Genomic DNA, 10073 nt, shown 5'->3' with positions numbered 1-10073 from the left:
GAGGAATACCTTCTGTCACATTCCCAACAAAGAATAATAGCCACACTCTGTGGTGCATTTGTTCAAGTGTCTATTGCTCCTTCTAGTGGAGATTCTGCGCAGCTCCATCTCCAGTTCAGTTCTGGTCCTACCAATCAAAAGTAGAGATTTTTCTCCTTTCTCTTCAGCTTGTCTCTGGTTAACAAACAGCAGAAACACTGTGGGCCATAATTCCTCAGGATAGGAACAGGCCAGTAATGTCTGAAGAAACACCAGTCTTCTCTTTCTCAGGTGTGGCAGATTTATGCCAAGAGCAGTTTTTTTGTGTCCTGTTGGTGTCACAGGCAACTACACCTCTGTGGAAAAGAGAATGCTTTGCCTTTTGCTGTCTGGGGTAGGGATAGTCTCTAGCTGCAGGAAGTACAGAAGAACTTGAACCTGGAAAGAGAAAGAAAGAGGTAATAATAAAGCTCTGTTAACTTATTCTCATCCTGGCTATTTCAGAGTTGACAGACAGGCCTACAGCTCTCTCCACAGGAACATCCTGCAGTTATGTATTTGTTTGAATACAGTGTATAGTAGCAGGAATATTAAAACTTGCAGGGCTTCAGAGACACTCTTTTCAGCTTCCAGGGTGTAACAGTGGTGTTGGTGTACCACTGCACTGAAGAAGTCTGATCTGTAATTTGCCAGTACTCAATCAAGAAAGTATAAAACACCCTGACCAGTTAACAGAGCCTCTATGTTCAAATTCTCTGCATCGCCTTCGAAAGGCAGCGGTGGCCAAAGAAATCTGAATATAGCAAAGAATTTTGTTGTGCATCAGGGAAGGTGGTTTAAGTGTTGAGGAGCATCACGGAAAAACACCGATGGTCCTTTTATCCCAGGCTAGCAATATGGCGCTGTGAGACAACTCTCAAAAAATCTTACTATGCACAAACACAAAACACACAGGATTGTGTGCACACTGACAGTTTTTCATGAAAAGCTGTATTAGTACAGGTGCAAACTGAACTGCCTGAAGAAAGAGAGTTCTACAAACAGTCTAAAATGTCTGCGGAAGGGTGAAAGTTGTTTATGTTTCTCAAAAAAACTGTCATGAAAACACAGAAGGATGGCTGAACCAGGCCTTGCTAGAGGACCGCAGTTTCCCACGTACTGTCTTCGCAAGATTCAACAGCACATTCAGGATTTTACCTGGGACATGACTTCTAGTGACCAACTATCAGTCATTGTGATAGGCTGTGTTGGGTTAGCAGGGATTTTACTGTCCTTCTCTGAAGGTCTGAGCAGCGTTGGTCCAAAGACAGTTGCAAGATTATGCAGGGACATCTTGTTAATGCCTTCCCTCTCAGCAACCCTGGGAGAACAAACAATGAACAAGGCAGATCTTTATAAATATCTGAGTTTGGAAGTGTCCGTAAGTAAGAAACCATATTTATTCCTTTTGTAAAAAGTTTTAGATACATTCAATCAACCACTCTCTCCATATGTGCCTAAATGAACTTTATATATGAGCAATTCCTTGATTTGACACAACCGCAGTCTCCAGGCACTCTACAGACACGGCTTAAACTTGGGAAAGGGACTGCTGCTTACTGTCTGCACAGACAGAAGTGGGACAGGAATAAAGGAATGGTTTTCATCCCAGTTTTATAAATGAGAAACTAAGACACACAGGTTAAAAAAATTTATCCAAGAGCAGAAAAGTCTGCAGCAGAAACACAAGTAAAACCCAGATTTCCTGGATTTTAATCCAGAACCTCAGTCACAATATTATCTTTCATCTCTCCAGTGACAGTATCTGGTATGTACAAAATACATATGTAGATTAACGCATTGTGCATGTATTAAGCAAGCTTATTGCATTAATATCAGACATGTGGAAATACTTTTTGATGGTTACAACCATATTTACAAAGACACAGACAAGATCAGAAATCTAGTCTAAGCAAGGAACTGACGACTCTAGTCAGCAGAAGTGCAAAGCTGGAATTTTTAAAAATATATCATGTTAGATAGCAGGCACCTTTTGAGACAGGGCTCACAAGTCCTTAAACTCTTCCAAAGCTTCACGATTTATACTAAAACCTTTCCCGATCTTTGTATCCAGATGCAGGTGCAGTTTTGCAGCGATATTGCAGCAGGAATTTGCATTTGCAGTAGATATGCCCTGAGACTTCTGTTACCCTTTCCCTCAGTTGTAGTCCTTTCAGTATGAGTGGGAATGGAATTCAGGATTTAGTGCCTCACTAAGTGAGTGTGAGACAATGGTTATCTGATGAGCATTCACAGCAAATCAGCAAATGCTTCTTCATTTGCGTGATTCAGCATGAATTCAAGGAAAAGGCTCCTCTTCTCAAAATAATGATGCTTTACACATTAAATACATGTCTAAAGGATCCACTTATTACCTTTTTAAATGGTCCAAAAGGAAAAGGAATGTCACAAGATTGGGTTCTGGAAGCGATAACAACAGATTCAACATACAGCTTTCCTTTGCAACAGGATCTGAAAGTGCTACAGGACAGAAAATAACAAAACATCACCATAGGCAGTGAACGAGAATTTGACTGACTGTGAAATTTCCCAAACGAACAAATATGGATGGTCCTGAATGGACTGTAATTACATCATAGGTTGGAAGGTCAGAGTTGCACATCAGTACCCCACAGGATCTCTTTCCCTTATTTCATAGACATGCAGAGAATCCTTTTCTCTCAAGCATTTCAAGTGCTTTCAGACTTTCAACCATTATGATGTTTCTCCCCTGCATCAGGATAAGACAAGGTATACCACCCCCCAAAAAAAGAGGGCTTCTCTGGAAGACTGAATGGGGCAAACAGCAACCACAGCCTCAGCAAGTAGGCTGTCATTCTATTCTTAACCTATCCTTCAGAAACCTGGACATTTTCAAATTACAAAAAAGCGTGGCAATTGTCCATATTCAAGCTCACAGGAAGAAGATGTCGTTCCAATGCTCATTTCTGAGCTCCATTTCACTTCCCTAACAGCTTGTTCCAGGCTTCTGTCCAACATTACAAAAATGGTTTTTCTATTGCTTTAGGAGCAGCCTCCTGAGGAAGAGTTTCAGTTATCAAAGGTTATTTCTGCTACTACCTACCAATGCCCTCAGCAAAGTTGGGGTACAGCTCATCTGTAAAGAGGGGTTCGGGCAGTTCCCGGAAGTACAGTTTCAAGGTGCCTGCGATGGCGTTGACATCCATCTCACTCATCATCACTGACACGTCTTTGTTATCTGAAAGAGGGAAGAGGGGAAGCAGGGTAAAGAAGCTGCTGGCCTTGCATTCATTCCTTTTCTTGCTTTGGCTCTCTTTGTTTATCCTTTGTCTTTGCCCAAATAGCCGAGAGTTTTCCTGTTTACATTTCTCCAGATTAAATGAGCTACCTTCTGACAACTGGAAAGTGCTGCACAAATGACTGCAAACAGTTTATAGCTTTAAATGAAGTGGAGGGAACCTCACACTACCCAGGGTTAGTTACAGTGTGCCAGCGACCTCAGCCTGATCTGGAACAAGCCCTGCTTGACTGTATTTATAAGCATTTCAACTTTTGTTAGTGACAACGGTTGTTATTCCAATTCCCTGCCTCTAACAGCTTAGGATAAGAGACTCAGGCTGTCTAACTCCCCACTGAGTGTAGCTAAAGTACACAGGCAATTCAGGGCTCACATTTCAGTTTTGTTACTATTAAGAACAACAAAACCACCCCCTTTCCCTAAAACAAACAGATCAACCAGCAGAGCCAGTGCTGGGTTCACGAAGCTTAGTGTAAAACAGCATTTAATATACATTTAAAACGTTGTTTTTCAAAATGTGAAACACCCTTACTAGTGAAGATTTATAAATCAATGTGTTTGGTAGCTTAGGAGGATTGAAAACAAAATACAAGGAGGAAGACACTTCACAAAGTAAGTGAAGAAAAAGTGCAGGGAGGGTGAATTTGGGCACCCGGCACAGGCCTCATGACTGCTTGCATCAAAAGGGAGCTTGAGTGTGGCTTGAGCAGTCCTTGGACCATCATGTGGAGGCTGGAAGTAAGGCAGAATTTCACACTTTGTACCTCAGCAATTCGGAGGTGTTTCACCTGCCTGGTCTTGGCTGCCTTTTGGGACATACATGCCATTCTTTTAAATGCAGCACCAGTAAGTAGCCCTTTTCTGCTCAAGCGCAAAGAAAGCTTTACAAAGTTTGGTCAGGATTATCTAATTTTACAATCTGCACACATCAATCTGGACATAGAGTTAAGAAGAGAACTTGGGAGCCCTGACAACCCAAATCCAGTTTCGTAAACACCCTTCCGAATCAACCTTAGAAAGTTTTTTGCTGGCTTCCTTTCACAAAACGACTTCTGTTAATTTGGAGACCTCTCAACAGTGAGGAAATTACGACTTCTGATTGCTGTTGCTTCCCCTGGGGAAGGTGTCTGCCATTTACGAAGATTTGGCAAGGCAGGCAAACCCACCATTTCATGTCTGCTGGGAAGAATAACAGATGCATTATTTGGTATAAGGATCCATCCCGTTGTATGTCTTGGGTTATATCTCTAGCTGAAGAATATTAATAAAACATGGAGCCAGGTTTAAAATTATTCTCCTTGTGCGAGAATCTCTACCTCTTAATGCTTCTTGGGGAACATAAGATTAAAAATAGCATAGCCACCTGACAGGGAGCTCACACAGGTTCTCACAGCGCAAAGGAAAACATCAGACACAAATACTTACTGACATCAAAGGCAGCTTTCAGAGCTTGGATATCGGTTGCAACCCCAGAGACACGGTAGATGCCCACCTCCTCCATTCCACGCCGCTCTATCTCCTCCACACACTGGCGCACTATGTAAGGCACCTTCGACCTCTCTCTCCTTAAGAAAGCCAGATAGAAGAGTTCAGCACAACCCATGCCCTCCATGCTTGTTACCCCCAGCCAGCCAGGCTGGCTAAAATCACCCCATCATTTTGCTGTGCAACCCTCTTCTGGAAAATGGGGTGGGAGAAAGTCTGAGCAGGCAATTAAGAATGAGCTGAAAAACTCCTTTCAAAACTGGAGAGGGTTTTCTGTGTGTCTCTGCCTGGCTTTGGCTGTTCTGCAGCTGCCCTGAGCACTTGCGCTTCTGGCCAGGTCCTAGTGCCCCTAGACTATGCAACTTTGCGCAGGTAATCAGAGGATTCCCAAACAGTCCTTGGATACGTAGCAACACTGTTGCTTTCAAATCCGTGCAATTCCATAGGGAGGAAATACCACACTTGCCAAACTATGTAACAGAACAAACAGGTTTCTTCTGGCAAACGATTCATGACAAAAGATCAGGGGTTAAAATAATACCACAGGATCCAAAGAATTTGAACAGTTCTGATTATGGAAAGGAAACATCACTGTTCAGTGGCTCTGGAAATTTGTGACCAAGTCAGCTAACTACAGAGTAAAAGGGCAAGGGGTATTTCCAGCACTCAGAAAAGTGATATGCTGCAAGTAAACACCCTAGGTTTCAAAGCCTGTGTGCACATTGGTTTTTCCCCTGCAAAAAATGAAGCTCAGAGAATGTACAGCATCTCTTTTCTGCAGCCACAGCCATCTACACTACTACCCAAGTGGAGCAGACTGGACTAACAGATCCCTCAGTCGGGTAACCCCCTGGCCAGTTGGCTTTCTAAATAAACAATAGGGAGAAATGTGACCCATCAGCTCACTTGGTGACAATAGCGATCTTGACCCCAAAAACCCCAGTCTGTTTCCGGGACGGCATCCTTTTCAGGCTAAACTCCCGACTGGTAAACTTCACCGACAGCTTCACTTCAACCTGAATAAAAGAGAACAGCTGTTACATTTCAAACATTTTCTTTTTTTTTTTTTTTTTCATGCTGCAATGAAGAACAAAGAGATAAAGCACATTAAGAGGTACAGAAGCAGTGCTAACTTCTGTTTTTCATACTTACGCCATTCATTGAGATGACTGTGCGCTGCCAATCTTTGTCCTGCAATGCCTGTGGGTCCAGCTGAAAAACATGGAAGTTACCCATGAGCTAGGAACAGACTTCAGAGAAATCAGCGACCCTGAAACACTTCTGTAAGTGAGCAGACCACTATCACTTTCAACATGTTATTTCTTTTCCATAGGAAAACACACACTCCAAGGTTTCCCCAGTTTCAGGTAACAGGACACTCAGCTATTGTGCGGTTCTCTAAGTAGGGCTGATGAGGACTCACACACATGGAAAATCCAGCAACACACGTGCAGTGTCTGCTCAACAACAAAGGAAACCTCAGTGAGAAAAATCAGTGTTTGAAAGCCAATAACCTCAGCTTTCAAAGAGAGACTGCGTTCAGTGCTGTAGCACAACAGGCACATTAACAGACAGCCAAATTTGTCCCATCCCACAGGGCTAAGAGTCAGAAAAGGGGAGGAGAGATTTCTGAAATAACTCTGATTTAAAATAGAGGAAACTGTCTCCCTCTGCAGTTTTCTAGACACAGCTGAGGTTGGATGAGTGTGAAATTACTGCACTGAAATAAAAAGCCAGGCTGGAGAACTTCATAGTTCTTGGCTATGAAGCTAGTAACGTCCAAGAAGGACTATGTTCCACTGAATTCAAAAGACATAATGACCTTAACAGTGAGATCAAGGAAGAGAACTATGAAGTGATCCATACAGAGACAAGTAACTTTAAACAAGCCAAACCTCTGTCAGGATCTGACAGAGAAGACATGGAGAAAATCGGCCCAGCAATCATAGAAAGTTGTCCTACTTCAACCTGCCTATTGCTTTTCATTTCAACTTGAGCAGAGAGGCAGGAGGAACACCTGGCCCTGCTATTGCAAGAATTCATTAAGCAGCAACAAGTTCTGATGCAAAGCCCTGATCTCCCATTTTCTGCTTTTTTGCTTGATCTCTTCAGAGCAGACAGTTGTGAGGCTGGGGAGCAGCTGACTCAAATACTCAAACATCATCCAGCAATCCAATACTGCCTGGGAAAGGCCAAACACATCTGAACGGCTTTAGAGTGGCACTCAGCTCAAGCTAGACTGGCAAAAGAGAGAAAAGACCTGTCTGCATGGGGACTTCTATCAGCAATCAGAACCAGCCAAAGCAGTGCCTCCCGAGATGGCTTTGTAACACTTGGAGCTTGAACACTGAGACACAGTTAAGACCAGAAGGAGGCAACTGCCCTAGACTGTGTTTTGAGTTCACTGTCATCAGCAAACAAAAAGACACTCAGTAGCTAGAGCCATTTCTGCAGCACAGCTCCTCCCTCTCGCAAAACCCCATGCAAAGGCAGAGTTCTCTGACAGAGGTAGATGTTGAAACAATGGCAGCTGCAGTATATTCTGCGAGATCTCAGACGCAATCATGCTCTCGATCTCTTTCAAATCCTTAACAAACTAGCCCAATGCTGCTGACAGCTACAGAGACAAGTCCCCCCACACCCTTCCCCACGCCCCAAAAAAGACAACCAGCAGAGAGAAAAGTTTCTCCCTTGCTCACACTGCAGAGACCCCAAGAAGCAACATACAAGCAAGTCAGGCCAACCTTATCTCTGCGCACTTTGTTACGGACGTGAGCCCACAGTGGGTTGCTGCCAGCACACACATGCTTCCCTGTGGAATTGGACCGGTTCCTGTAGGTGCAACTCTGGCAGAAATTCCTGAAGACCCCTTGTAAGGAATAGTCAGTAACCAGGAGCTCCCACATTTTGGGACTGCACACAGATGCAGGAGACCAATGGGCAGCAGTGCTTAGCTTCAGCACACCCAACTAATAGACTGCTTGCCAAGAGGGTTTGCTTATAACTCTGGTGGAACAGATCCACCCCCGCCTGCGCAGCTGGCCAAGGTCCCTACAAGTTGGCCAGAATCTAGGCTGTTCTTCCCTGAATTTCCGTGCTGGAAGTTTGGTTTCTTTCAACAACTACATTCTTTCCCAGAATCAAGAGGAAACCATTTCTGAAGTGTCTGGTTTCCTATGAAAAGCAACCATGCTCAGTATTCCTGAAACCTTGATCTCCAGCTGCCTAAATAGTCATCTCATTAGGCTGCCAAAACAGCCCTGCTGATAGATGCAGCCACAGCCGATCCTCCAGCTCGGAAGCAGTTTTCCATATGCTTTTAGAATGGAGTCACTCAGAGTGTATTATTTATAGCAGAGAGAGACTGCTTAAGACTGAAGGGGAAAGAAGATTTTGAATATTTGCCAAAAAAGTTAAGGGAAGAGTCCAGCAGGGTCCAGTTACAGTTTATTTAAGCTAACAGGTATTACTGGTTATGTCTCAGTGATGACCAGGGAACTGCTACCACTGTACAAAACGAAAGTAAGTAAATAGCTGTTAAAAAGTACGCGCCAAACAAAGTCCTACTCTGTCTCAGGACTGAGTATCATACGGCTGCAAAGGACTAGCAAGAGCAGTGTACCGCAGCTGAGAGCTCACAGAGACTCTTCCTTGCTTGATAACTACGGGAGCTGAACAAGGACAGCGAGCGTGCCTGCCATTACCTCTTGCTCCCTTATCTCTGAGCTCTGTTGCAGGGCTGGCAGGGCCCCCGCGCTCCCCACCTGCTGTTTGACTCCTGCTGGAAAACAGCTTGTGTTGAACGGAGACAGCTAGGGAGAACAAGCACCAGGGAGTGGGTCCGGCTGACCTGTGCCAACCCTGCATAAGTCACTGGCAATAACAACAGCAACAACAAAAAAAAAGGAAAGTCCCCCCCGCAAGGTGCTTTTTAAATAACAAAGTGAAATGATGGAAGCTAATAAAAGCAGAGCTTGAATAAGCTCTCAGCCACACTGAGACAGGAAGATCATCAGGTCTAACAGTTCGACAAAGTCATAGGAAATAACAGAGCCAACAGGAAACTAAGAATGTCATTTAGACTTTGAGCAAGCTTTCGGTCCTGGACCCTACAGGTGACCGGCCTTCTAAGGCCAGCAAGAGCAACACAGGGAAAGGGCAGCTGGAGCAGACAGGTTACAAAGCAGACTGAAGACAAAGACAGTTAGTGAGTGTGATGCTCCAGCATTGAGAGGGCTTGTGACAAATGCGGTCATGCTGCCTTCTGGTCTGATTTGGAGATCAGTGACCTGGAAGAAGGAACACTGAGTAGAAGAACGCAGCCTACAGACTGCGTGCCAAAAGGAAGCTGCTCCAAGCGAGCAAGCACATAGCGCTCACTTTGCCAGCTCAAGCAGGGGGAGGCACTGTGAAATGGCTGCCTCTGCATTAATTCGACAGTGAAATTTACTGCCCCTCTAAACATTTCCTTCAAACAGTTGCTTGGTCTGAGTGACAAAAGGACCTGTCCCATCTCCACTGAAACTGTGAAAAATTGTGTTGTTTCCATGACCTACGCAAACAGGACAGACTTGCTAAAACCCTCAAAGACTGTATCTCACAGGCTTGTTTGCACAGTCCCCACCAGACGTGCATGCTGCACAGGAAAAAGACAAACAAACCAGTTCGTCTTTGCTCCCCCAGCACCTCCAGTCCCCTTGTGGCCTACTCTTTGGCATGTGCAGTGGCAAGCTACAGCCCCAAATTCACTAATGAATCAAACACATGCCTCTCGTACCCTGCACAAAACACAACAGAACAAAGCAGCTCAGCACCACAGGGATTTCTGAGTGCAAGCCTCTGGCCCTTGTAGCAGCTTAGCACTGAGTTAAGACAGCCACTCAGTGTCTAGCAGTCAGTAGAGGCTGAGTGTGCAGAACACAGAGTGGTGAGGACCTGGGAAAAAGGTGAGCTGAGGATGCCGCTCGATAGCAAATGCAAGCCAGGCGCTAAGAAGGGAGGCTGTGCTCTGCCAGAGAGTTTGATGATTTTCCCACCCCCACCCCTCCAGAACAGAAAACAAAACATACAGAAAGAGGGAAAAACGAAGAAGCATCAGTGGAAATTAAACATCTAGGAGCAAGGACTGAGGCAACCTTAAGGTTAGTGTGTTTTATGCTATTTATTCACATTAGTTGCTCCCTTTATTAAATCTCCCTGGCAACTTTACACTCCATCAATTTTTAATTGGAAGTGATGCGACATACATGTTGTCAGAGTCTCATTGCTGCTGGAAACTCCCAGTCCAGCC

The 10073-nt window shown here is 44.5% G+C and overlaps 1 protein-coding gene across 1 annotated transcript; it reads right to left on the bottom strand.

The window, feature by feature from the left end:
• Positions 1-327: 327 nt before the first annotated feature.
• On the bottom strand, positions 328-7689 carry LOC142594569 (breakpoint cluster region protein-like). Its single transcript, XM_075718949.1, has 8 exons — positions 7528-7689; positions 5936-5995; positions 5690-5799; positions 4724-4863; positions 3104-3238; positions 2394-2499; positions 1177-1339; positions 328-417 (listed from the first exon to the last, which is right to left on the bottom strand). The coding sequence occupies exons 1-8, from the start codon at positions 7687-7689 to the stop codon at positions 328-330; spliced, it is 966 nt and encodes a 321-aa protein (XP_075575064.1).
• Between the last annotated feature and the right edge of the window lie 2384 nt (positions 7690-10073).

Source organism: Pelecanus crispus, chromosome 11, assembly GCF_030463565.1.
Source record: "Pelecanus crispus isolate bPelCri1 chromosome 11, bPelCri1.pri, whole genome shotgun sequence".
Classification (NCBI taxonomy): Eukaryota; Metazoa; Chordata; class Aves; order Pelecaniformes; family Pelecanidae; genus Pelecanus; species Pelecanus crispus.
Note: the sequence above shows the minus strand (reverse complement) of the source record. Positions and strands in the feature narration are given on the sequence as shown.

Coding starts and splice junctions, on each gene's coding strand:
- LOC142594569 (XM_075718949.1), bottom strand. CDS start 7,689: ATGTGGGAGCTCCTGGTTACTGACTATTCCTTACAAGGGGTCTTCAGG. Junction 4,864..5,689: donor AAGATCGCTATTGTCACCAA/GTGAGCTGATGG, acceptor GGCTTTCTTAAG/GAGAGAGAGGTCGAAGGTGC. Junction 2,500..3,103: donor CAACTTTGCTGAGGGCATTG/GTAGGTAGTAGC, acceptor TCTGTCCTGTAG/CACTTTCAGATCCTGTTGCA.